The sequence below is a fragment of the Phodopus roborovskii genome, unplaced genomic scaffold (assembly GCF_943737965.1).
Source record: "Phodopus roborovskii unplaced genomic scaffold, PHOROB, whole genome shotgun sequence".
Lineage (NCBI taxonomy): Eukaryota > Metazoa > Chordata > Mammalia > Rodentia > Cricetidae > Phodopus > Phodopus roborovskii.
The window spans coordinates 32,970,397-32,998,169 of NW_026126407.1; the positions used below are offsets into that span (position 1 = coordinate 32,970,397).

The 27,773-nt window shown below is 46.9% G+C and overlaps 2 protein-coding genes across 5 annotated transcripts in view; one reads left to right on the plus strand and one right to left on the minus strand.

Annotated features, from left to right (window-relative positions):
* The first annotated feature begins 232 nt into the window (after positions 1-232).
* Nipal4 (NIPA like domain containing 4) lies at positions 233-14,814 on the plus strand. The gene is made up of 6 exons (XM_051180888.1): positions 233-524; positions 4,842-5,081; positions 8,127-8,183; positions 10,297-10,387; positions 13,463-13,623; positions 14,101-14,814. The coding sequence occupies exons 1-6, from the start codon at positions 482-484 to the stop codon at positions 14,727-14,729; spliced, it is 1,221 nt and encodes a 406-aa protein (XP_051036845.1). The 5' UTR covers positions 233-481; the 3' UTR covers positions 14,730-14,814.
* A 2,585-nt stretch (positions 14,815-17,399) lies between these two features.
* The window catches only part of Adam19 (ADAM metallopeptidase domain 19), a 1,172,352-nt gene continuing 1,161,978 nt past the window's right edge, over positions 17,400-27,773 (minus strand). For all 4 annotated transcript variants that reach the window (XM_051180873.1, XM_051180871.1, XM_051180874.1 and 1 more), the window contains 5 exons: positions 26,554-26,692; positions 25,637-25,721; positions 25,158-25,382; positions 21,857-22,009; positions 17,400-21,141 (listed from right to left, as the gene is read on the minus strand). In XM_051180873.1, coding sequence (XP_051036830.1) covers positions 21,088-21,141; positions 21,857-22,009; positions 25,158-25,382; positions 25,637-25,721; positions 26,554-26,692 — 656 coding nt within the window. In that variant the 3' untranslated portion in view covers positions 17,400-21,087. The remainder of the gene's footprint in view (positions 21,142-21,856; positions 22,010-25,157; positions 25,383-25,636; positions 25,722-26,553; positions 26,693-27,773) is intronic.

Consider the following 27,773-nt stretch of genomic DNA (forward strand, 5'->3'; position numbering starts at 1 on the left):
TCAGACCTGTAAGTTATGTGTTAAGGGTAAAGGAAAGAAGGGAGAAACCAGGTTCTCAGACCTTTCCCTGACACTTCCACCTCTCAAAGTGGCTCCCGGGAGTGCATCGACTCTGCCACTGAGGGACTAGATGTGGGTGCTGGCATCCCATGTGGGTGCTGGCATCCCGGAAAGGCGCATCCGGGGGACCCGCCCCCTCTCTTCTGCCCCTGGCACGGGCCAGTGACTCGGTGGCTGGCACCCAGCTGCAGTCGCACCCTGGAAGGGCACGAGCCCCTGCCTCAGTGTTTATTCCCTAGCGTCCGGTGTTGCCCAAGGAGCAGGGTGACTCCTCCCCGGGGACCCTCCCCGCTGGGGCGCGTCACTCTCCCCACCCCTGGGTCCGGACCCCAGCGGCTTCCCGCGCCTGAGCCACGCTGGAACAAGTCGCCGGTACCTGCCAGGGAGCCGGGGACCTCGGGCGCAATCAGCCCAGGTTTCCATGGAGTTGCGGGTCGTCAACACCAATGGCAGCTGCGAAAACGGTGCGTGCGGCTGTAAGGGGACCTGGGTGGGCGCTGCCCTTCTTACCTTGCTCCTACCGCTCTTGCCAACTTCTCCTCACTTGTTGGGGGCGCAAGCTAGGGGGTGGTAGTCAGCACCAGATTCCCATCCGGTTCCCAAACTGTAGTGAAGATCCGAGTCTGGCCGGGTCTGGCAGAGATGTCACCTCCCCAGTGGCAGCTGCAGGGGCTCTGAGGCAAACTGACTGAGAGGAGGAAACAGAGCGCACTGGAACAGGTGGCCTGAGACAGGGGTAGCACAGCCTGTGCTCAGGGGAAGAGTTGGGTCGCTGCAGGTAACTTGCCCACATATCTCTCCATCACCCAAAGCAGAGAATAGAGGAACAGAGAGGTCCTCCATCCCCAAATCCACACAACACTTTTTGGAAAGGAAAAGAAATATTCAGAAAAGACCCTTGGTTTTCTGGAGCGTTCTTAACTTCCCCCATTTAATCCCAGAAGCAAACTCTGTTACACAGGCGATTTTTTGTTGTACTTAGACAAAGTCTTGCTGAATTGTCCAGAATAGCTTCAAATGTGTGATCCTCCTGCTTTGATCTACCTCTGCCAGGAGTACAAGTGTGTGGCACCAGGCCTAGATTTTATTTAAAATTTTATTTATTACTAGTAAGCATGTGTATGCTTGTGCAACATGGGTACAAGCCTGTGTGTGTGTGTCTGTGTGTGTGTGGTTGTGAGTGTGTGGTTGTGAGTGTGTGTGATGCATGATGTGTATTTATGAGCATGAGTGCTGTATTGACACATGGAGGGAAGAGGACAACTTTGTGATGTGAGTTCTCTCTTCCTGCCTTCATATATGTTCCAGGACTCAAGACCAAAGGGTTTCACCCAAAGTATTATCTCCCCTAGGCTTTTAAAACTTTCTTCTTTTTGTTTTTCTGTTCTTTCCCTTTGGATTCTTTCTTTTTCTCTTTTCTTTTTTGCAATATTGGAAATTGAATCCAGGGCCTTGTACATTCTGGGAAAACACGCTATCACTGGCCTTCATCCCTAGGACATATAGTTGTAATTTCACTGTGCCTGTTCTAGAGATAGGGAAACAGCGACTCTGGCAGGGCTAATAACTTGCTCCGGGTAACACAGTGGGGAATGTGAATCACTTCTCCTGAGCCTACACTGCTGCTGTTCTCTGTTCCATCTGGAACATTCTCCATGTTCCTCCTGTCTTGGAAGTACAGCCTGTGTGGTTTTCTGAGGTCCCTAACTTCTGCCCTTCTTCAGCAAAGCCAGCCCTTAGGTGTTGACTAACCTTAGTCTCCTCAGCAACCAGGCAGACCATGCCTGGTTCAGCCCTTAATCCAAGGCAGCAGGCATCCCTGGTTCTAGAACATTCTACAGGAAAAGATAAAGTTTATCAGCTTGGTTCCCCTTTTTCAAATGTGCACCCACTCTAAATTGGGTTCTCTTTGGTCAACACCTGTCTCTATCTCTTCACTGTACTGGGAGAATTTGACTTCTTCTGAGGTGCTGAACTGGCATGGGGGGCGGCTGAATGGAGCTCTCTGACTCTACCCACTAGCAGTGAGACTTGAAGAAGCAGGGGGAAGGTGAGAAGGGTGAGAGGCAGACTCTGGCTTACCGCCCAAATTTCCTGGGCTCTTGGGCAAGGATGCCCCAAGCTGGTAGAACAGGAGAGAGCATCGCAGAACCAGTCTGGTTAGGCCCCAAGATGATGACTTCTTGTCTCATCATCCCATGGTGGAAAGACAGATGTGTCACAGTGAGAGACACCTAGATATCGCCTGGTAGCTTTCAGTCCCAAATCCAGCAAATCTACTCTCTTTATGGGACCTCAGTTCCCCCTAAGAATACAAGAGGGTTAGATCAGCTGTTTGAGGCTTTTGTTGTTTTCTGCCCTATTACTTTTTTTACTTAGCATATCAAGTAGTGGGTTTTGCTAAGACAATTTGATACACATATATAATTATGCCTTGCTCATATGTGTTCCCCCTCCACTTTTTGCTGTCCTTCCTCCTCCTCACTATATTTTAATGAATGCCTCCTTTTCCCCCATCTGGTGCCTGAGTTGAAACTACAACCTTGCTTCTCCCAGGCGAGTACTCTACCTTTGAGATACACCTGCTACTGAGCTACATCCAAGACCCCCTGGGTTTTCTAAAGGGCTCTTCTACCCATTCTCCATGGCTCTGAACCACATTCTAAAGGTCAACTTTGTTCTTATTCTGCTCAACCCAGATGCTATTCTGATGCAGGTGTGCCACGTTTCAAGCTCCCTGGCCTTGACACAGAGTAGGAACTCCAGCTTGGTCTAAGAGAGGTCTGGCCTGGGCTTAGGTCATTGGCACTAGACTAGGCCTTTGCAACACATGCTGGAGAGATCAGAATAGCAAGAATTGTGGGAGCAGGGTAAACTGAGGAATTACAGGGGCATGTCTTCTGAGACTTACCCAGCTGCTGCCTCCAAGGCTGGCATGACCAGATAGACAAACTCACCTTCTGAGCTTCAAATGCAACCCCAAGTCTGAATGTTCCTGGGAAAGCTTCCCATTTTGACTGTTTGCTACAGGTCTGTGTGTTAACACAGAGGACACAATGGAGGTGGATCCCGCAATGAAGGTGGATCCTGCACATTCTTGCCCTGTGGGACAGGTTGTTTATCAGAGAGTGTGCTGTGGTTCTGAGCATAGACTCAGCTATCAGGTGGGCATGGGTCTACTTCTGGCTTCATGTTTATTACAGTTCAGACAAGATCAGGTGTGTTCAGGGTGGAATGGTCCTAGACACATCTTTATTACAGGTAACCCTTTAGGAAGATTGTTGAACTCAATTTCTCCTACTAAGGAAAATGATCATTATGACTGTTCATTGAGGGGTCAAGAGCCCTCAAGGAAAACTGAAGAACAGGAGCCATGTACATGGTAGCATTGGTAGAGTCTTAGTTATGCTTTGTTATGTTTCACTGGACTTGTGTAGCTTTATGTTCCCAAGACTGTCCTTGGTGTTTGTGCTAGGGGGACAGACAAATTAGGGGCTGGTTCTGGGCCTTAAGGAAAGAATCAGGTAAGTAAAGCAAACTGCAGACAGAGTTTGCACCAATCCAATTATCCCCCAAAAGATTCCCCAGCCACTGACCCAAACACCACCCATCTCAGAAATAAGTCCTGAGATGGTGAGGTTCCATGCACAGAAAACTCACTCCTCAGTTACCTTCAGGCCGAGCCGGGTCTGGGTGGACTGTCTGCTCGTGACAGTCCCACTCTACCTAGAGCTGGTGTTAAAATGAAGACGTTCCAAGTGAGCTTATGAGTTACTGGAAAGTCAAATTCCCGGGGGCTGAGAGGGGATGGCTCCCTGTGCAGGATGCTGGGGATGGACTCAGTGTGGCTGAGAGCTTAGGTGGGGCCCTCCCTGGTATGGGAGGCATCAGTTCCACAGGATGGAATTCTGAAAACCAGACCATCCTCATATTAATCAAAGTTTCCTAGAGGGCCAGTTCTTACAGAATGAATGTATATTTAAAAGAATGTGTTAAATCAGCTTATGTTGAAGTAGTAACAACAGTTGTGTTGCTCCTGAGAGATTGAGAACTGGGTAGTTCCTTGGTCCTTGAGGCTGGGTACCTCAGAAGTTGGGGTAGTCCCACACCGGCTGTCTCACACTGGAGAGCCCACGAGCCTGCTAGCTGACCTGTCCATGACATTGCGGAGGCTGTGCAGTCTCGATCTGCTGCTAAAATCCTGGAGGTTCCTGGAGGGCAGCTGGTTCTCAGTGGATGACAGAGTCCTATAAATACACATTCTGGCATCAGGAAAGGAATCAGCAGCAGGATAACCAGTAAATTAACTGCAGGTGAGAGGGAAGGAGGAGCGAGCAAAAGGGGCAAAGTCTTCCCTCTGCTGTACACTCTTTCCACCTGAGGGTGCTGGCCTCATTTGGGGCAGGTTTCTCACATCAATTAAGACACACAGGACAAGTCCTCAGGTGACTTTACCTACTCAGGTAATATGGATTCACAGCAACATTCAAACCAACCTCACAATCCGCACGTCCTTGAACAAGTATTGCACCTTCATAGACTGTTTCCTTGTCTGTGGAAGGGGAGTTGAAGAAGTCGCCTGTTTGACAGGAGGTCCTACAATTTGCTAAGTCCATGCTCACAGCATAGAGAATTGGAAATAGTCTGGTTTTGGTTGAGGTCTGGTATGGGGGTGGAGCCCTCGTGCCACAGAAATATGAAATCCAAGTCAGTGTTAATTCCAGCATATTTGAACCTCGTCCACGTCCTCAGCCTAACTCTCAGCATGCTTCTCCCTCTAGGTTCCATAGTCAGTCTCTACTGTGCCTCCCAAGAGGTCCTCTGTCAGATTGTCAGAGGAATCAGCCCTGAAGAGCCCAACAATGCTACCTTGATCACCTGGCAAGAGAGGGTCAGGAAGAGGTATGGCTTCTACATCGGTGTGGGCCTCGCCTTCCTCTCCTGCCTACTCATTGGCAGCAGTGTCATCCTTAAGAAGAAAGGCCTCATACGACTTGTGGCCACAGGGGCCACCAGGGCAGGTAGGCTCCTTGGGCAGGAGGGAATTAATGAGGGGCAGCTAAGCCCTTTGTGGATGACTTCCCATCACAGGGACCCAGGCTGCAATCTGAGGATGGGGTCTCGTTGGGCACTGGAGACTCATTGTCAACCATGCTGAGAATCCCTACTGCCAGTAGATGGAAGCCCTCCTTTACAATCCAGTATTTCCTGAGACTCCCATTATGTACGAATTAGGGTAAAGACACAGCAAAGCCTCGGGACAGAGAATCCAGCTTAACTCTTGGATTCTTTTGTTTGTTTGTTTGTTCATTTGTTGGCTTTTGTTTTTCAAGGCAGGGTTTCTCTGTGTAACAGCCCTAGCTGTCCTGGAACTAGTTCTGTAGACCAGACTGGTCTCAAACTCACAGAGATCCACCTGCCTCTGCCTCCCAAGTTCTGGGATTAAAGGTGTGCACCACCACTACCCAGCTCAGCTTGGATTCTTATCAGCCTGTCCTGCAGAAGAATTTACAACTTCTCCTGTGAAATGGGACCAGAAATGCTTCAGCCCACAGCACGTCAGACCATCAGGTGCCCTACACACACAGCCGAACTGCGACACGGGCACTGAGTCTTACTCATTTGGAAGACTAGATGTGATTCACTGAAATAGTCCTTGGGAAAGGATATCATATGTGAAGGAATCCAAATCACTTATTGCATGTCTGCCGTGTGCCGGGTGCAGTGTGAAACCTGGGGACACGGAGTCCCTACGGTCAAGTGGGAGAGACAGAGGCCAACATGAAATCCTCCCATGGTGTGCTGAGTGCCTTCACAGGGAAGATACAGGTTGCTAAGGAAGATACAGGTTCTATAGGTTGCTAAGGAAATATTTTGGAGTATGCAAAGCTCACATCCAGTGTAGAAGGGAAGTTTTCTGTGAAGCTTGATTCTTACACTGAGACCTGAATGATAAGGAGGCAGCAGAGAAAGGGGAAAGAGGACAATTCAGTGGCTGGAGAGAAAGTACCAAGGCTGAGAGGTGAGCCTGAGCTCCACTCGGAACTGAAGGCCATTCAGGATGACCAGAGAGTGCAGTGGCAAATGAGCTCACCAAGGGTCATGGAAACTGCGCAGCAGAGTCTGAGTGTGATTATTAAGTGGTTGACTGATGTTTTAGGCAGGGGGGTGACAGTCCCATTTATGATTTGAAAAGGGTCCCTGTTGCTAGGTAGAGAGTGGGTTAGAGTCCCAGAGTAGAACCAATGAAGTGAGGGAGAGGAGGACATGGGGTGCTGGGGATAGACACGAATGGTAGATTCCAGAGATAGTTTGGGAAGGTGGAACTCCCAGGGGAGGGCAGAGGGAAGTCAAGGATGACTCAGGTTTCTGACTTGAGCAACTGGGAAGAGGTGGATGGTGCCATGTTCTGCAATGAATGCAGAGGGAAAAACAGGTTTTGGGAAGAAGGCATGTTCAAGTTTGGACCTGTTCATTGCCTGACTCTTTCCCACGAGACACTGCACTTTGGAAGCAGACCATTACAATTACAATTCTTTTGTTAGTAAGGTTCTGGGCAAGAAATGCATTTTTATATACTTTAATTCCCTCACCTATAAAATAGACAAAGAATGGTACCAATTTGGCATGCATAGTGGTGCGTGCCGTCTGTCTAGTTTTCATCTGTTTCTGTGATAAAACACTACGGACAAGGCAACTTTAGGAGGAAGGCATCCACCATGAAGGGAAGTTGGGGCAGGAACCTGGAAGCAGGAACAGAAACAGAGGCTATGGGGACAGGCTGCTTACAGACTTGTTCCTTATGGCTAGCTCAACCTGCTTTGGGGGGTTGTTTGTTTGTTTGTTTGTTTTTCTGAGACAGTATTTCTCTGTGTAGCAGCCCTGGCCATCCTGAAACTAGCTTTGTAGACCAGGCTGGCCCAGTCTGCTTTTTTATACAACCTAGGACTACCTCCCCAGGGATAGTATCAGCTACAGTGGGCTGGGCCCCTACATCCAATACCAGCCAAGAAAATGCTCCATAGACTTGCCTATAGGCCAATCTGGTACAGGCAATTCTAGCCCTGAAGATCCCTCTTCCCAGGTTATTCTAGTCTATCAAGTTAGCAAAAACACTAACCAGCACACCATCCCAGCAGAGATGGAGGCAGAAGGATTGTGAGGTCAAAGCCAGCTGAGGTTATATAGTCAACTCCAGATGGGATCTGTCTAACTTAGTGAGATCCCTCATTAACACCAAAAGCTAAGCAGATCATCTACAATTACAAGTGGTAAGAACCATGAAAGAGAGTGGCCATTTCAAGTGGAAATAATAGAAATTAGAGACCAGACTAGGCACCTAAAGGAAGCAGTAGAGACCTACAGAGTGGGTGTGAATTCAAGTATTCTGCACTCAGGGAGAAACTTGGGCCAGGAAAGAGCTATTCATTCTTGAAGAACATGAAGTGTACAGCAGGGGTGTTTGCAGAGGCAGACAGGACCAGACCTGTTCCCATAAGGATCGGTGCTTTATCTCTAGAGTGAGTGGAAGACACCAGGGAAGCTATGCATAGAAAAGTCATATAATCTGATTTGCAGTTTTCAAACCACTGGCTGTCATAAAAGAAACAATTTGCTACTGGGTTGGTGTGGAGTCACAGTAACTCCATAACAAAGCCATTGCTTTGTCCTGGCCAGACATGATGGAGTAGGAGGTTGACATTGCCGTGGGTACACACCCAGTACTTTCTGGCAACAGAATTAGCCATGCAGACTAGATTCAGAAGGAGGGGAAAGAAGGTCCTCTGATTTCTGGAAGTGTCATTTCCTGAGTTTCATTTAACAAATTGCAGGGTTACAATGAATGTCAAGAGTCATGTTTAGGACAGAGACTGGGACATCTGTAAAAGATGCAAGACATGCAAGTGAGCAGTTTTGATGCACAGCTGGACTCAGAAGACAGATACAAAACAGGACAAATGTATATAGATGCTAAGAAGCAAGTCCTGGGGGACAGTTAAGGGGACAAAGGCAGTACCCCACAAAGTATCACTAACTTCTAACTTTGTGTCTATTTCCTTCTATAGTGAACGGAGGCTATGGCTACCTTAAAGACCCAATGTGGTGGGCTGGATTTGCTACCAGTAAGTGACTTCTTTTACAATAAGAACAGTGATCTACTGATGGCTGGGAAGGAGGTGAAGGGAAGGGCAAATGAAACAGTTCTATCTCCATTATAGACACTCAGAGCCTAAGGCCAACTTCCTTGTCCCTGCAGACATCATATGCTGAGAGATCACTTTCTCAGCCCAAAGGAAGGCCTTTTCTATGAAGATAATGATGGAGGGGCACAGCCTGGGATGTAGCTCAGTTGGGAGAGCACTTGCCTAGCATGCACAAAACCCTGGGTTCAATCCCAAGCACCACAGAAAACAGGGGTGGTAGAACATGCCTATAATCACAGGACTCCAGAGGTGAAATCAGAAGCAGCAGAGGTTCAAGGTCACGCACTCCCATTTATACAACAAGTTCAAGGCCAGACTGGGATATAGTAAATCCTGTTTCAATTTTTTTTTTAATGGATACAAGTGTGTTCTTCCAGCTGCCACTGAAATACAGAACCCCAGTAGCACTGCCTCTTGGCTACAGGCTTAGCCTCTATCTGGTAGGCTTTGGGAACCTTAAGCAACTTCGCAGTATCATGACAAATAAGAGCTTGACCCACTTGGAACATGGCTGTTCTGAGACTTTGTTTAGATTTGTACGCTCATACGTTAGCCCCACTGTCTACCTAGCCTTTATGGCTATCAAAGCTTAATTTTTAAAAATATTATTGTTATTGTTATTGCTATTATCATTGTCGTGTGTGTGTGTGTGTGTGTGTGTGTGTGTGTGTGTGTGTAAGTAAGATGTTAGGCATCTTCCTCTAATGTTTTCCTCTTTAGTTTTTGAATCAGGTTCTCTTACTGAACCTGAAGTTCAGTCTCCCCATTTCTGATAGGCTGGCTGGCCAGTAAGCTTGCAGGACCCACATATCTCCACCCACCATGCTACAGTTACAGACACACCCAGTCATGACTGGATTTTATGTCAGTTCTGAGGACTTGAACTCAGATTCTCTTGCTTACACTTAAGCTCTCTTACCCACCATCTCCCTAGTCCCCAAAGCCTAATTCTATTAGGTAGAAACTAACACTTCCTGTCACGAATCTTCCAATTAGGGTTTGGTCCTTACCTCGGGCAGAGCTCTCCTACTGACCATCTGTCTTCACATGGGAGGCCCTGGCTGCTCTCTACAGAAAAGAGATGGAAAAGGTTCTTGTAGACGAGGGCAGACTGGAAACTCAGATGGAAAGTATATGTGGCTCCTTGGTGATTCAGCTTTTTCTAGACCTTCTGTTGGTTCAGACTGTCATTTTAGATGCATTTCTGATGCTGTCATAAAACACCGACCCAAAGCAACTCAAAAAGGAAACAGTTTATGTGGCTATTGTCTATCATAGGCAGAAGCCAATGCAGGAACTTAGAGGCAAGAACTGTGGCAGAAGCTACTTACTGGCTTGCTTCTTCTAGTTTGCTCAGTTTGCTTTCTGATAAACCCCAGGACCACTTGTCCAGGGGTGGTACTTGTCCACAGTAGCATGGGCTCTTGCACATCAATTGTCAAACAAGAACATGTCCCCATAGGCTTTCTTTCAGACCAGTCTGACAGGGGACATTTTCTCAACTGAGGTTCCTAATCACATGACTCTAGCATGTCAAGTTGAGAAGAAAAACAAAAACAGAAACAAACAAACGAAAAAACTAGGCCACACAACTGCCCACAGTTCCCTTATGAAAGAGTCATCCTTGGATCAAGTGGTACCCAAAGGATCCATAACTGCAATTGTTTCTTTATTTGATAACTCAGTATCTAGAACATACCTTAAAGATAGAAATGAGAACACAAAAGCCTGGGTGACACATTTAACTGAGTGTGGACTAAAAGTGAAAGGACACACAAAAACTTGGCAGCTTCTCGGGTCACTGTGAGCTCGGGATTTTGAACTTGCCATCTTCACAGTGGGAGAAGTCAAGAGTCTGGGTCTGACCTCATCTCCGGGGAGACAGCATATGGATGAATATTAAGGAGTGCCGGTCTTAGGTTTTAGGTACAGTTGAACACTGACAGACACCATCTGTCTCTGCCCAGATTCATCTGGAATGGACGTGATACCTTGGAGTCACACTGGCCTCTTTTCTCCTCTAATTTCCTAGTGTCTGCTGGAGAAGTTGCCAACTTTGGGGCCTATGCATTTGCACCTGCTACAGTTGTCACACCGCTGGGAGCACTGAGCGTCCTCATAAGGTCACTGTCTCCTCTTTTGCTATCTCTGGTTTTTTCCTGGTTTTGTTTTGTTGAGACCCATTTACTAAAGGGGGAGCAGCTACCGAGGACCCCCAAACAGTCCAAGCTCTGAAAAAAGGGAACATGCTATTAAGAGCTTTAGATAGGCCCTTGGACTGATAGCTGCCATGGATTTCAGTTCCCTTCAATGAATTAAGAACATGAGCCTTAGTGTTCTTTTGTCTATAGTGTGTATATCATGTATGTACATGTGAGTGTGTACAGTTGTGTAGACAGACACATGTATGTGTATATACACCTGTGTATGAGCTGCCTATTGTGGACAGAGATTATAGAGTTCATTGTCTTTCTTAGTCTCTACCTTAATTTTTTTTTAGACAGTGTTTCTCACTGCTTGGAGCTCACCAATTGTTTAGGCTGGTTGCCCAATCCTCCAATCTCTGGACTCTCCAGGACTAGGATTATAGGCACACATCACCACACCTGGCTTTTAGGTGGTTGCAGAGGATTTGAACTCAGCCCCTCATGCTTGCAAGGCAAGCACATTGCCAACTGAGCCACAACACTACCCAAGTACTAATCCATATTCAAACCTTAGAAGTGATAGAGTGAGAGGCAAGTCTCTTAGCCAAGGTGCAATTCATCCATATGCAAAACAGAATACTAATGATACACACCCAGAGAACTAAACGAGATAACAGGAAAAATGGATGTAGAACAAACTAGCTCCAAGTAACCATGGCTACAATAGACAGAGGAAAACTGTGCATCTGAATGTAATCTGTGTACTAACTCACTTCATTCTTACATTTGCTCCCAAGATGCAGAAAGGTTAAGTACTTTGGCCAAGTTAACTAACTGTCCAGCAATTTCTACTTCATGATCAATTTCTGTCCCTTGGGTGGTACACAAACCCCCTTCTTTCATTTGTATATGTCAGCATGAAGACCCTATTGTCAGAACAGGATTCACCCTATGCAGTATAATTCTAGGACCCAGAAGTTAACAGCTATGCTCTGCTATGTTGCCCCTCAGTAAAGACTTTGCAAACACCTGTTTAAAAAATTAGGGATCTTAGAGCTGGTGATGTAGCTGGGAGCAGAGCACTCACCTGGTGTGTCTGGGTTTGACTCCTAACACACCAGAACAGCCAGAAACAATAACACAGTTAAATAATTTATACTAAGCATTTGCACCTCTTATGGCCCCCATTCCTCCCAAGCTATGAACACAGGTACTCCAGTGTGGGTCCTTTAACCTATTTGAAGGATGCTTTCATTAGAGGCTCTGATAAATCCTGGTCAACCATAGCTAGTATCTGTAATCTCTTTTGTGCTATTTTTCCACTTGGTGACAATTTTGCAACATTTATAGTTGTTATTCCTCACTCTCAGTGTACAACTGGCCTGGCTGCTGTTACTGCTGAGTAGAAGTACTTCCCAAATCTTATGTTTACAAATTCCCACTCCCGGGATGTTCTGAGGGGGATGGCATTCTCCACTGTTTGGCCCTGCCTGTGTAAATGCCATCAGAGTCTCTCAAATAGAACACTGTAGGTTCAATAGTTGGGGTTTGCATCTCCTGGCTTGCTCAATTTGCTTTCTCATGTGCCCCAGGACCACCTGCCCAGGTATGGCCCTGCTCATTATGACCTGAGCTGTTCTTCATCTGTCATCAGTCAAGAAAATGACCCATAAGCTTGCCTACAGGCCAAGACTTTTGGACACTACCTAGGTCCCAGGACAGCCAATACATTTTTAGTGTGAACCAATACCACCTTTATAAAGCGAGTGAGCTTGTAGTTCATTCCTAGCCTGCCCTTTTTCTTCCCTCTTCTAAAGGATCAGAAGGGAACAGAAATCATGTCACCAAGGAGCCAGAAAGACTCTGAGAAGTCTAAAGGCCCTCTTTAATGTAGAGGAAAACCCATCAGCTTTGTAATAAGATCAAAGTCCCCTTCAAAACCTACTTTTGTCATTTTCCAGTTAAAGGACTTGCTGAGTTATTGAAACTTCTATGAGCTCAATTTTCTCATCTGTAAATCAGGAGCAGTATATGTTAATTCACAAAGTTGTCAAATTAATTCTGATGCAGTACCTATTAGGAAATACATGCCCACAAGACATAGTATCTATAATTATCATTGTGGTAGTTTATATTGACATATGCAAGTGAAAGAGGAATAGATTCATTCTTTATGACCCAAGGAACAGAAATGTGGCAAGGGACAGAAAGTACCAGAAAATGCATTTGGGATAAGTAAGTAGTGTGACCCTGCAATGTACTCATTTGGCTTGTTCCCTGCTGCCAGATGCATACAAGCCGTGGTTGAAAAACATCTCCTAGCAATACCACAGGGCATTCAGTTTGTAGGGAGTCAGACAAGAGTAGTTTTAAAGGCTCTTTTAACTTGTCTTAGTTTGCTATTGCTGTGATGAGGTACCATGACCAAAAGCAACTTGGGGAGGAAAGGGTTTATTGGGCTTACAAATTGCAGTCCATAATGGGAGAAAGCCAAGGCAGGAACTCAAGCCAGGAACTTAGAGGCAGAAACTGAAGCAGAAGCCACATTGAAGTTTGTTCCTCCTGGCTTGCTCAGTTTGCTTTCTTATACACCCCAGGATGACACTGCCCAAGAAAGATACTGCCCACAGTGGTCTATACTCACCCACATCCATCATCAGTCAAGGAAATGTCCTGCAGGCTTGTCAACAGACCAATCTGATGGGGGCATTTGCTCATCTGAGATCACTTCTCAGATGACTCTAGATTTTGTCAAGTTGACAATAAACCAACTGGGACACAACCCTTTGGTTTGTGAATGGTTTTCATTTCAAAAATAAAAGAGATCTACATGTATTTCTGCTTCTCCAGCACACATTCCAACCCCCCTAGAAATACATTTCTACTTCTGAAAGTTTGGGGTTGGATGGAAGAATTTAGAGAGGTTTCTACAGAAAGGGGTGTGTTTTGGACTGTTGTTCCCCCATAAATGTTTACTTAGCCTCCATGTGTCTTTTGGGGGGCTGGAATAGGCACCTCCGCTCAATCCATTTCTCCCATGCCCCTGTACAGTGCCATCTTCTCCTCCTATTTCCTGGGAGAGAGCCTGAATCTGCTGGGGAAGCTGGGCTGTGTCATCTGTATGGCTGGCAGCACAGTGATGGTCATACATGCCCCCAAGGAGGAGAAGGTCACTACTGTTGTGGAGATGGCTTCCAAAATGAAAGACACAGGTAAGCTTCAAGCACTGGGCTTGCAGAAAACACTAGGGGAGGAATTGTGTATAGACCATCTAATTGGGCTCTATCCATCTCTGTGCTGCCCCCTTGAGGAAAAGGTGAACAACAGGAAGGAAGTTGGGTAGTACCCTTTAGCCAGGCTTCCTGGATCTATGTAAACTAGACCGTTTATTGTTCATTGTGTGAGGAGCACTTCTCTAAATGCACACATTCTTATTATACATAAAAAACATTTTATGTAAGAATGTGCATTATTTCATAAAGCAGCCCTACAAGGAGGAAAATCCCACTTTTGATCCTTTTTTTTTTTTTTTTTTAACTACAAGCAACTAAACTAGGGTCTTAGAGTTTAAAAACTTACATGAGTTAGTATGAAGCTGAGACTAGAACCCACATGTGAGAGTATAAGTCTTAGGCCCTGGATACCGTCTGCATCCTTCACTGAATGACTTATGCCCCTCCTCCCTGAAGGCTTCGTCGTGTTTGCGGTCCTCCTGGTGGTGTTCTGCCTCATCCTTATCTTCATTGTTGCCCCGCGTTATGGGCAAAGGAACATTCTCATTTACATTATCATCTGCTCTGTGATTGGCTCCTTCTCCGTGACTGCTGTCAAGGGTCTGGGTGTCACCATCAGGAACTTCTTCCAGGGCTTACCAGTTGTGCGCCACCCCCTGCCCTATATCCTGTCCCTCATCCTGGGACTTTCCATCATCATTCAGGTCAACTTCCTCAACAGGGCACTGGATATTTTTAACACCTCCCTGGTCTTCCCCATCTACTACGTTTTCTTCACCACGGTGGTAGTGCTCTCTTCCATTGTCCTCTTCAAGGAGTGGTATACCATGTCGGCTGTGGACATCGTGGGCACCCTGTCTGGCTTTGTCACCATCATCTTGGGTGTTTTCATGCTTCATGCTTTCAAAGATTTGGACATCAACCAGATCAGCTTGCCACACACGCACAAAAACACAACTCCAGCTCCCGCCCCAGAGCCCACCGTCATTAAACTAGAAGATAAGAATGTCCTTGTGGACAACATAGAACTTGCCAGCACACCATCACCACAACAGAAACCCAAAGTATTTATGATCCATTCTTAAGGCCTTGAACACATGAATAAGAACATATAGATGCCCAATGGTCCAGCCTGACCTCTCAAGTTCAAAACTACCAGGTTACTTTCAGTACATCTGTTGTCAAGGGCTATCTTTTTTGGAGATATTCATTTATACCTCACTGCTATTTCTAGAAGAAGAAGAAAGAAATCCCTACCCAATAAGGTAGGTGGCAGGACTTCCTAGAGATACAGCCTTGGTGACTAAATCCACCAGTTTCTGTTGGAGCCAGCAAGTCCCCAGAGCCTGCTCCTTCTGTTTCCCTCAGCACCATCTCTATGTTGTTGGGGGAGAAGATAGAATTTGACCTGCTGAATGTAGCCCAGTTCAAGAACTGCCCTCAGATATCAGATGTCAGGAAATCCTTCGCACCAATTGGCCTGTCAAGCTGGACTTCTCAGCCCTTAGCCCAAGAAGGGAGTTTGTGGAGGATTGCAGAGCAATCTGGGCCCCTCACCATCCCAAGGTACACATTTTGGTGCCAGGTAGCCTGGTGTTTCCTGGAGATAGGAGCAAGACCCCAGCTGACCTTCTTACTGTGAAAGCCACCTGATGTCTCAGGGAAGTTTCAACTAGTTCATTCTCCAAGCACTCTAGCCTGGAGGTCACATCTTGCTGCCCATGTCCCAAGCATCACTACCCCTCTTCACTCTCTCTATCCACTCCAAGGCACCAGTCATCGACACATGCACACTGTAACCATAGAATTCAACAACAGCAGGGGATGCCTCCTAGGCCAGCTCTGAGGGCCAAACTCCTAGCCTTCTCTGGGAAGAGAACAACATTTTGCTGTTACTCTGGAATTCAGCAGAATGTGATTTCCATTTCATCAAGAAGTTGACTATAATATGACTTGGGAAGGTGGGGGAGAATATGAGGGACAATGTCAAGATTGGCAGGATGGAGTCATGGGCTCTCTGGAAACCTGGAAGTAACTTTTGGGCTGACTCTAAGACCCAAACAAGAATCCAGGCCCAAAAAGGTGTGGGAAAATTTCTGAGCCATAGCTAGTAGGGTTGGCTTTGAATGTCAGTAAGGAAATGGGAGTGTGGGATTGGTACAGCCTTGTTGACCCAACTAAGACTTAGTCAGTCTCCACTGACATACTAGCTGTTCAGGAAGAAGCATGCCAGGACTCCTCCTCCATCACTTGCTCTGGGGGCCATCTTTGATGACCTCACATTTGGCCAGAGGCATGCATGTAACAGCAGCTAAAGAGAGAATTGGGATCCTTTTTTTTTCTCCAGTTTCTTCTAGCTGTGAAAGGAAGGACCACAAAAGAGTGAAATTAGAAGCCAGTCTGTGGGACAGTGATCTGCAGTGCAGGTAGTGTTTGTCAATCTCCCTGCCTATTTGCTGTGTTCATATCTGATCCCCCTAAGTGCAACCACACCCATGTCAAACCCCTTCTAGCCTTGGGCAAGCTCTTAGGGCAAATCAACACTCTGGGCCCCTGGACCTTCCATTTCCAATCCCAGTACTTTAATGAATGTGGATTTCTGACTGTAACTGAAATCAATGCAACACATTGGACCGTGGGTATGGCAGTAAGCTAAGGGTTTTGAGAGCATGGGCTCTGGGGTCAAGAATAAAGACTTCAGAGTGTGTTTACTTGACGAATGTCTTGATCTTCCTTGAACAGGGAGCACATTCACAGCACTAGGGTCCCTCTAATATGCTGGGAGGCCAGTCCCTGATCTCCCATGTCTTTCACATATCTGTCTTCACTCAAGTAGGAAGGTTGCTGTTGGAATGGATGCTTCTGATGACTACACCTTAGTTAAGGTTTCTATTGCTAGGAAGAGACACCATGACCATGGCAACTTCTATAAGGAAAACATTTCATTGGACTGGCTTATAGTTCAGAGGCTCAGTCCATTATCATCAGAGTGGGAAGCATGGTTGCTTGCAGGCAGACATGGAACCAAGAGCTCTACATCTGGATCCATAGGCAGTAAGAAGAGAGAGTGAGCCACTGAGCTTGAAACTTCAAAGTCTGCCCCTATTGATGACGAACTTCCTCCAAGAAGGCCACACCTACTCCAATAAGGCCACACCTCCAATAATGCCAGTCAGTCCACGAGTCCATGGGGGCCAGTTTTGTTCAGACCACCACAGTAACCCACATGAAGGAAAATATTCCAAAGCATCTTGCATGGGCTAATCCCTCAGTGAATATTCCTCTGGCGGGAGGCACCATCAGTATGTGCTGTTTTCACACAAGCCCTGGGAATCATAAGTGCACACAACCTGGCTCGCCGGAGCCTGTCCATGCAGCCCGAGAGACCCTCACTAAGTCTCCCTGCTTCATTCAAACACTCCCACTAGTAAGGAGAGATGGCAACAGAGCATCTCAGCTGCCTTTTAAAGGCAATAGTATTGAAGAGTGTACTAGAATCTCAAGATCATTAATGCCTTTGATGACCCAAAATCTAATGAAGCCAGACCATCTTCTGCACAGAAACAGCAAGCAACCCTCTCTCCTGGACATGGGGAAACCTGAGCTTCACTATGGTTCAGGTCATTGCCTCACAGGAAGACTGGTGGTCTCTGGGGGATCTCTTGCTGAGAAGTACAAATCACGTGTCCTAAGTGGTCCAAGCAGTGGAATACTGACACAGCACACACACAAAAGAGCTGTCCAGATGGTGCATGTTTTCCAATGACAATCTGTTTTAATTAAATACAAACAAGGAGAAAAAAACAAACAAAAAATAACAAAACAAGGCACCACGGCCCATTCAAGTATTTTTGCATAGATGTACAAATATTGTAAACAATCAATAGGAGGACAAGAGGGGAGAGGACTATTTCCTGTGAACAATCTCCCAAATAAAAAGAAAATTCACATTTGCCCTGGATCCCAGACACAGGCGTACACACAGTCATACAAGAGGACACTGGGGGCATGACGCTGGGGTGTTGGGCTTGGAGTCTACAACCTCTAGTTGGCGTCCCTAGAGAAGGGGTACCTTTCCAGTTCGTGTTCCCTGGCTTGGGTGTGGAGTCCTTTGGGGCCTGTCACTACATGCATTTCACAAAATAACTAGCTTTAGAATATGCCTCCAATCTGAAGAATGTAAGTCTCGAACCTGCCTTGTCAAATAAGCAAATGAACTGAACCTAGGGGAGACACTGTGGAAAAGGTTTACTGCAGAGTGACAGGAACTGTTGCACGGCAGAGAATATTCAGACCTTAAAATCTACAAAGTTTTGAAGCAGGGATAGGAAAGGGCTTTTTCTCTTACAGGTGGAAGTCACCAAGGCTAAAAGGAACAGAAAGCAAGCAGGAAGTTGCAACTTGGAAGGGACTAGAGACCTGAGGTTTACAGGTCAGAAATGGCTTTAGGGTTCTAAAGTTGGCGGGCAGCTAATTTAGCTTCTCTGAACATTTATAGCCTGGACTGGGGATGTATCTCAGTTGGTAGAGTGTTTGCATAGGCATGCATGAAGATCTGGATTTGAACCCAGGACCACATAAACCAAGTGTGGTGGCACATACTTGTAGTCTTAGCACTCGGTAAGAGGAAAACACTCAGGAATTCTAAAGTCATCCTTGCCCTTTTAATGAATTGAAAGCCAACCTGGGATATATGAGATCCTGTCTCAAATAATTTTGGTTTTGGAAACAGGGTTTCTCTGTGTGACCCTAGCTGTCCTGGAACGCATTTTGTAAACCAGACTGGCCTTGAACTCACTTTGTAGACCAGGCTGGCCTTGAACTCAGAGATCATCTGCCTTTGTTGGGACTAAAGGCATGTGCCATCACACCCAGCTACAAACTGAACTCTGAACTTCCGTCAGTCCACCAGAGCCTTGGTTTTGACCAACCCCAGTGTTGGCAAGCATCTCTATAGTGACTGGGCATAGAACAGCTATTTCTAATCCTGCTCACTCTATGCACAAGAAAAGGCTGTTGGAGCCTTGGATGCCCACAGATGGGGTAGGTTGACTGAAGTGTTCTGTTGTAACCATCCTCTCCTCTCCCTGTGGTAATATTCTCTTTCCCCTCCTAAGTGGCAAACAATCCTTTGAGATAAACTCTACCCTCCAAGTCTAGATGTATCTGCACAGGACACTTCACGGTGCAGAAGGGAAGGGGTTCCTACTTGTGGCAGCCTCCGCAGCTTTTGGATAACAGGCAGGAATGAAGTTGTAAGTAGAGTAGCTGCCAACATGTCTACCAAATTAAAAAAAAAATTGTTTTGCCATCTTCTTATTCATAGTATTTCACAGTATAATTTTATGGATGGAGGTGGTATCATAGCAATGAAAAGGAAAAATAAAAAGGAAATGATTACCAAAGGGCAAGGGAATGGGTCTTCTTCTGCTATGGGTGAAGGGACAAAGGCTTGAGGTTCACAAGGCTCATGCTGGTACTGCTGCTGTGGCACTGTCACTCAGGGCCACTGCCTCCTGAGCTGAGGGAGAAAGGCTGCACGGCCCACAAGAACATCTAGGAGGTACAGGGTTGGGTTTAAGGGAAGTGATTTGTTTTGTTTTGTTTTGTTTTTGTGGCAACAGGGTGTTTTTAGGACTAGGCATTTGGTGTAGCGCTTAAATGAAAAGCTGTCAGGTGGCAGAAAAGGGACCTAGGCCCATGTGACCTTTTGCATCACATCTCAGGGAGTCAGAGTGTGAACAGCACAGTCGCACAGTCACTCCAAGGAGAAAGGTGGTTTCCTGAGATCTTTCTACCTCCCAGACATGCACCCCCCACTGTCCACAATCCCACAAGCATGCATGACACTGGCAGTCACTCTGCAAAGAAATGTCAGGAGGCCTTGAGGTGGCAAGCAGGAGTCAAAGGCTTGCCTCCTCCTCAGAGAGGTTTCCAAGAGCTAACAACTGCTTGCTGTGGTGGCAGGGAGGCCTCTAGAGGACCTTCTGGCATGGTAGTCAGCACCTTTTTGGGGATGGAAGATGGGCTCTCAGAGGCCAAGCCCAGCAATTATGTAGGAACTACACTAACTAGCAGAGCACCAAGATGCCTTCCCAGAGCTCTTCCCGTGAGGACCCCATATAGGCAGTAACCAGGAGAGAACCAATGCAAGCACATGATAAGACCCTGGTTGAAGAGAGGTGGGGCCCCTGCCCTGATCTGGTTCACCATGGTTGTTGAGCCATGTTCCAAAGAAGCTGGCTACCTACCTGTCCAGAGTCAACAGTCCCGCCTCAGAGCTAACCACTAGGAAAGGGCTGGTGCCCCTGTGAATACTTTCCTAATAACAGCTCCCAGACATGTCTATCCCCTCAGTATACCTGTGGCTGCCCTGCCTGGAGATCTTCACCTAGGATGTAGGTCAGAAAAAAAGAAGGGGGCCCTGTTTCCTACTTGCAGCCAAAATACACAAGTACATGCAGAGCTCTCTCTCTCTCTCTCTCTCTCTCTCTCTCTCTCTCTCTCTCTCTCTCTCTCTCTCTCTCTCTCCCAAACCCACTCAGCTCAATGCTCTTGAGATCCAGTGCAGAAAGTCCAGTGCCTACCCCATGAGGCAGGACCCTGATTTGTTGGTCACAGGCATATGGTCACCAGCAAGTCAGGACCTGCTGTGGGACACCATCAAAGCACCATAGGACAGAGAGGCTGGAAGAGAGAAGGTGACACATGGAACAATGGGGATGTAGAACAGGGGATTCTGAGAGTCTAGCAACCTTTGGCATCATGGCTCAGAGGGGACACGGGCTGACCACGCCCCACTGTTGTCTACACTGCCTACAAATAGTACCTGTCTGAGTCAGAGAGTGACCCGTGTAAATATGGGAATGTGAGGGATGGCAGGGGAAGGGAGCATGGCTTGTCACATGCAGCCATAACCAGAAACAGGCACCTTGACCAAGTCCTGGGGTGGGGAGGCAGCAGTGGCTTCCTCAGTCCCTAAAAGCTAAGAGACAGGTAAGACCCAGCCTCTGTGTAGCGTAGCCTGGGGATCCCAGAGAGAGGTCAAACAACAGAAGCCCTCGTGTGTACCTGCCAGCATTGGACCTGGGTGGAGCCTTCTCCAAGCTCGGCACGGAAGGAGGACCTCCACCCCCACCCCCAGCTCAAGACTTCCCTGACCATCACTGGTAGCTCTTGGCTAGGTGGCTGAAGGAGAATCTTCCCCATCTTCCGCCATCTGCTCCCCTTTCCTACCAGAGCTGTATATTGCACAGGACAGCATGCAGAAGCCCCTCTTGGCCTCAGAGAACACAGGAGGCACTGGGGTAAGAAGGGAGATTCTGGAGATGAGGGGGTTCCAGGAGGCTAGAGAAGCTTCAAGGTGGCCGAGCAGGCTTCTTTCTTGTGGACCTTCCATGGCATCCAGAGTCTTCAAGGGAAACAAGAAACTTCTGGACAGTTCTAGATCTTGGAGCTAGTTATTCCTCCAGCCCTCTGTGATCTGTACTCGGGAAGCTGGAAGGAAAAAGGAATGGAAAGATGTGACCTCAGTGCTGGTCAGCGTGACTGGGCAACTGTCCTCTTGCCTTTGACAGTCACAGAAGTGTGTTCCTGTGCTGCTTTCCAGGGCCAGCAGCCTGCGCAGTGAGAGCAAGATGTGTGCCCACCCCCAAAGCTAGAACGCGCCCCCTTTCGTCAAGCTTCAGCACAATAGTTTCCCAGTGCTTTATGGGAATGTGGGTATGACGACTGGCCTTCTTGCCTCACTCCTTCTGACCCAACTCCTCAGACTAAGCTAAGAACATGGCACCATAGAGATACATTAAGGAAAGGGACATAAGCGGACAGGCTTATGTAAACTAATGACTTTACTTCATGGCAACATTATGAAGCTGGTCCCTACTGATTCTTACGCCTTTTTCAAAATGACCTTTCTGGCTGAATCACCTTGCTAGCCCATCTTAAGCCTTCTTATCAAGACAAGGACTCACTCAAGGTAGCCTAGCTGTTCAGGTGCTGAGGTAGTTGGAAGCCACCAGAACTCAAGCATCTAACTGACAGTAATGCCTTCACTCTCAAATGAAGGCAAATCACACTTCGCTCATGTAAGGTCTAGCCAAACAGTCCCCCAAGCAAGGCCTTGTTCCTGCTTCTGTTGTAGAAGCTTAGCTCAGGGTTCTCAGCCACACACTTCCCCTGCTGGTATTTCTGGGTCCTTCTGTGGACTCACCTTTGGAACAGATACTGTGGGAGGCCGGGGAGGCTGAGGACCAACAGTAGATGACTGCAGCAGGGATGCACCTTCTGGCCTGGGGACATTCCTGTGGCCTGGCACAGGGTTTGCTGGAAGTGCCTTCTGGGGTGGTCGAGGCCGAGAGAAATCCTGGAGGAAGCAAAATGCCTCGTTTGAGGGGCTCCTTTCAAAAGAAAATATACCTAACATCTTATGGATCAAAAGCAAATAATATACATACTAGATGGCCTCATTTTTAAAGAACTTGCATGTGTGTGTGGGGGGGTATAATATATTTACATGCTAAGAAAAAAAATAAGAACTGTTTGAAAAACAAATTGGCTCTATCTATTAAAATTACAGATAGGGCCATGGCATGATGTGTACACTTGTAATTCAAGCACTCAGGACATAGAAGCAGGTGGATTTCTGTGAATTCAAGGCCAGGCTGCTCTACATAGTATTCTGGGCCTGCCAGGGATATATATGAGAGCCTGTCTCAAATCTAAAATAAATAAATAAGCAGATAATTAAATGACCATTTTCCGATGTGAAACTTCCTGTTGGCCATGTTAGAGACTATGCATGGTGCACAAGGCTGCTCTACAAGGATATTCTCTGTCCACCGTTTACAACAGCAGAGAAGTTTCCACAGAGAGAGGAAAAATGTGAAATTAGACAGTGGCATGGGCTCCAGTAAGCACAAGGAACAAAGCAGGTGGATACGGGCTAATGAGGACAGTCAGCTACAAGAGGAGCTGAAATGGACCTGACAAAGGAGTGAGTACAGAACAGACCACCATGCCCCTGCCTATGGTCAACAGAAATAAACAGAGACAGCCAGGAAAGGGCCAGAGGAAACGGACAACAGAGGGCTACCTGGGATGGGGTCTAAGTGGGTGTTTGGATTATTTTTTCTTTTGTCGTCTATACATGGCACAATGATTATTTTTCACCTTCTCAATAAGGCAAAATTCCCCTTACTATTACCTAACTTTATCCCTAGCATGTGGTTCCTCTAAGCCATTGTATTTTAATCAGTTACTTTTCACATCCTTTATCAACCTAAATAATTTGCCAGGCTTTTATTTTCTCTCTCTAGCCACCTCTGACTAGAATTAGAACACAGGCAGGGCCAGGGGGCCCTCTCTGCCCAGTGTTCATGGAGCCATTGCAGGCTTTCTGGGCAGCTAATACACAGGAAGCCATCAGTTCAACAGCAAGCACATAAAATAAACGATCTATTCAAACTTCCTAAAATAGATATATATTTCTGTGCAACTCCAATTGTTTAACTATAGAGGATTATTATTACCATTGTTGTTATTGTTGCTTTGCATCAGGGACTTTCTACATAGCCCTGGCTGTTCTGTTTCACTGTGTAGATTAGGCTGGCCTTGAACTCACAGCAATCTACCTGTCTTAGACTCCCAAGTGCCTAGATTAAAGGTGTGCACCACCCTACCCAGCTATTTGTATTATTTTTGGTTATGTGTATGTGTGAGTTTCTGTCCTGTGTGTTCAGGTGCCCTCGGAACTCACTGATGTGGGTGCTAGGAACAGAACCCAGGTCCAGCAGGAGCAACAAGTACTCGTAACCATGGAGCCATCTCTCCAACGCCACTACTCAGCTTCTTTAAACAAACGTGCTTCTTTTGTGATTTGAAAAACAAAATTTTAAGGGGCAAGCATAGCCTGCCCCCAAGCTGATGAGATTTGAGGAAAGCCAGTTCCTTAGCCTGCCTGAGAGGGGCACTAGTGAACTCCAACATAGGCATGGGGCAAGTGTGCCGAAGGCAAAACATTGCAGAGTTGGTTTTCCTACAAGAATTACTTCCCAGAGCAAAACCTGAAGCTCAGAGAAGTCAAAAAATGCCTGAGACCCAAAAGCCACGTATGTCAGCCCTCCCCTTTCCAAGGGATGCTGATCTTGGGGGTGGACGGTACACGGTGGAACCTATACTGCACCAGAGAACTCAGAACTCAGGCCTTCCAGGGAAAGACAGTGGGGTGTGGGCATCAGGTCACAGTTGGGAAACTGCAAAGTGAGCCCTTGCTGGTTGTTATCCACATAGGAGCCTTATCAGGACGTATGCCCTGGGCCTCTCAGCACAAGCGGCCAGTTTGATACCATAACCTCATTCTTGTCGCACAAATAAGCACAGCCAAGACTTAACAGAGAAGAGAATAATCTGCCACAAGCCAGAAGAGCATGGTGAGGATCCACTAAACTACGGAATATAATGAGAGCAGGCACATTTGGAGGCATACCTATCTTGGTGGCATGGAGTAGTGCTTAAAGTGACTAGGTAGGAATGAGTCTGGGCATGCTCAGTCTGAGATGCATTGAGTCAATCTCTCCCCCCCGCGTGGATTTGTACACCCCTGCCTCACACACAGGAAATTAGGAACAGCAGTTTCACAGCACAGAACCCAGCCTGACACCTTCAGCTCTGCCAAACTCTCATTGCCCCATGCCCTAGGGATCATACCAAATGCTTATTGTCCCTGTGGTTGTTGTGATCAAAGAAGCCTAAGCCCTGGGGACTCCTCTGGATCATGCCAAAAGAAATGAGACCCTTAATACCAAACACACAGTCAGGTCTAGAAGCTACCATGCTGGGCCACTGCTCAAGAAAAACCCACGTCTTCACTGGGGAACTTATACCAGAGTAGACAGTCTAAGCAAACCAGTCACTGGGTGATGGCTCCAAGTTGTAAGTACCAGCTACAGAGGAGGGGGCCAGTCTAGATCTGTCACCTCCCAGAGACCCCCTCGGATAAGCAAGGCATCAGGGTGTACCCTTTAGTAAGACTCTGCGATGAGTGGGAACCAGCTGGTAGGTACACGTTGTAGGGGTTGGGTACAATGAGAAAGACAGAGCACAAAGCTCAGTCCTACAAGGTAAGAAAAGCCCCCACGGGGGAGTGTTATCTAAGGTCACAACTGAGGATGAATAGGAGCTGGCCAAGCAAAGGGACGTGGGTACGTGTGAGGCAAAACAGCATCTGTAATGACCTGGAGGGGAAAAGAGCTTAGGGAACTGAAAGAACATCATTTGGGGTACAAAATGGGTGAAAATCAAATAGGACAAAAACATCATGTGGCGTAGGGACTGTCCAGGGAAGGTACTTCTTCCTCTTACTGCTAAACTTCTGGAAGCCCATTGGATTCACCAGAACAAAGAAAAACTGGTCAAACCTAACCAGTGCATCACCCCAGCCTCCATTGTCCCTCATTGCAGGAGCCCTGCTACGGACAATGTCCTCAGCCCAGGGTTACCGAGAACTCATTTACCTGGGACAGTAGGCAGTTAGGTGCAGGGGGCATGGGCCGGCTTGGGGGAGGCCTCCTAGCTGACTCCTTTCTTTCTACACGAGCCCCAGTTTCTGGGGAGCTCCTGGCCGCCTTGTTCAGATGTGCTGGCAATGGTGCAGGTGGGGATTCAACACGCAAGTAGTCTGGAGGGGGCCGGGGAGGAGGGTGGGAGGGCTTCCGGAGAGTTTCGGGGGTGTTGGCCACCTGTAGGAGACAAGGAACAGCTAAGATGAGGAATCCTGTCTGTGTATGTGTGTCAATGAGGTGACCACAGCCTCATTTGAAGACAGGACAGAAAAGCTAACTTATTCAGCCCTTCAGATCCCGGGCTACAGAACCAACTGATGTGTCTCCCAGGCCAATAAAATGACTTTTATTACCAACCCCATGGACACCCAGAAGGTCTTAGGAAACCTAAGAAAGGAAATCAATGAAGCCCAATGGCACAAAGCCCTTACCTTTCGCTTGCCCTGGGGAGTCTGCAACTTGAAAGTTGGGTTGGCATGGCCAGTTCCACCATTCTGAGACACCCTGAAGGGACAACTGCAAACAAGGAATAGGGGACAGGAAGGAGGGAGATATTCAGAGCCATGTGGACTGAGCTCTTTGGCCCAGGCCAACTGACAAATCTAATTACCCTCCTCAGGAGAGAGTAGGATGACCCTCTCAAACCCATCTCCTAACACATGTGGCTAGGGGAGAAGCCCAAGGAAGGGATCAGCCTTAGCCCCTCTCAGTAAGGAGACAGAAATTCATTAGCCATTATGCAATATCCCACCCCCGCCCCCACCTTCACTCCCTGCCCCAAACAGGCATGGATCCAGAAGGATTCAGGGCAGAAAAAAAACCTTTCAGCACAAGGACATTTAACAGGACTCTTGAGAATATGCTCAGTCAATATCTAAATGAATTAATCATTTGTCTTCTTGGGTTAATGCCTACCTATTCCAGGGACTGACTTTAGCTTGTCATCCCTTCTCTGTTGCTAGAGTTTGCTGCTCTTTAAGAAATATAGGGCTGGAGAGATGGCTCAGCCGTTAAAGGCTAGGCTCACAACCAAAAAAACTAAGGTATAAATTAAGCAGGCGAAGGAAGATAAATAGGTTTTATGTCATGCACCGATTTGAATTGGGGAAGTACTTTCTAGGGAGAAGAATTCACAAGTATTAACCACACTCAGTAGAAATCACTTCCAGCCATCACCTAACAATGTCTGCCACGGTGACAAAGAGGGGCAGAATGGATGAAGGTGGCAGGTCCCCTGCATACATCTTCCCAGAATTAGACCCACCACCACCAACTTTTCCACAAGGGTTCTGTGATCTAGAAGGGACCCCTCCCCCCAAGTCCTGGTGGGCATAGCACCCTGTCCTACCTGAACTGCTGCCGCAGCTTGAAAGGGAGGGCTGAAGGCTTGCCCAGTTTGTGGCTCTGTCTATAACAATGGAATAGCAGTACCAGGACAGCTAGCAAGAAGAAGGCTGAAAACACCCCGGCTATCATAGGACCCACACCTGCCAAAAGACAGCACAAGTGAGAGAATTAGAGGCTATTCTGCCTACAGTAAAGTCATACAGCCTAGATTCTTCAGACATCTGATTCTCATTTGTACAACTGATTTTAGGGCACTACTACTAGCGTAAGGAGCCAGGCCCTCTGGCTTCCCTAGAAAAGCCCCACAGTCATTTCTTTCAACTGCAGAGATTCTCTCCAATGCAGTTCAGACTCTGTCATTTGTCACTAGCTTCCAGCTAATGGATTTTCAGAAAATCAGCCTGCGCCATGATTTTCCTGGATGCAGACCAGTAGCCAGAAAATGCTGGTTCAGATACCTTAGGACTAGAACTCTCACCCTCAACCCTCAACCTCACAGTTGGTTCCAAAGCCACCTCAACAGTTCCACAAATTTAAATTTAAATATGCAAAGTAGACTTGCATCGGGTGAAGCTCCACTTTGCCCTATTTTACATATTTGGGTTCTTCCTTCTTGTATGTTATTATTTAGTTTGTCTTTTAAGACAGAGTCTCACTGTGTTGCCCAGATTGGCCTGGAACTCACTGTGTGACACAGATTGGCCTCAAAAACGGCATTAATTCCCCTGCCTCAACCTCCTGAGTGCTGGGATTACAGGCAGGAAGTACCATGCCCAATTCTTAGCCTTTTTTTTTTTTTTTTTAACTACTTTGCAATTATTCAAAGACAAAGTTTGAAAATCACAGGAGTAGAGGTCCCCCAGACTTTCTCTAAAACTATAAAAACATCTGCTTTCCCTAAAAGGACTAGTTACTAGTTACTCCCACAAATAAATGTGACTATCTAATGGCCTACAGTCTCCTTTGATCTCTCTCTTTCCTAGTAAAAGGACAGAAAGGCAACTAAGACCAAGCTATGGTAGGAGCAAATGGCTTTCTCTGACTAGACTAGGCCTCTCTTTCTTGGCTCCTTCCCTATAGAACCAGGAGAGTGCAGCCAACTTAACTTGGACTCTGCAATGGCAAATCTAACATATGTCCCACAGGCTCCATGCATTCCTGTATACCAATGACCACAGCCCAACACATTTGTAGACAACAATGCCATATTGCAATGTCAAC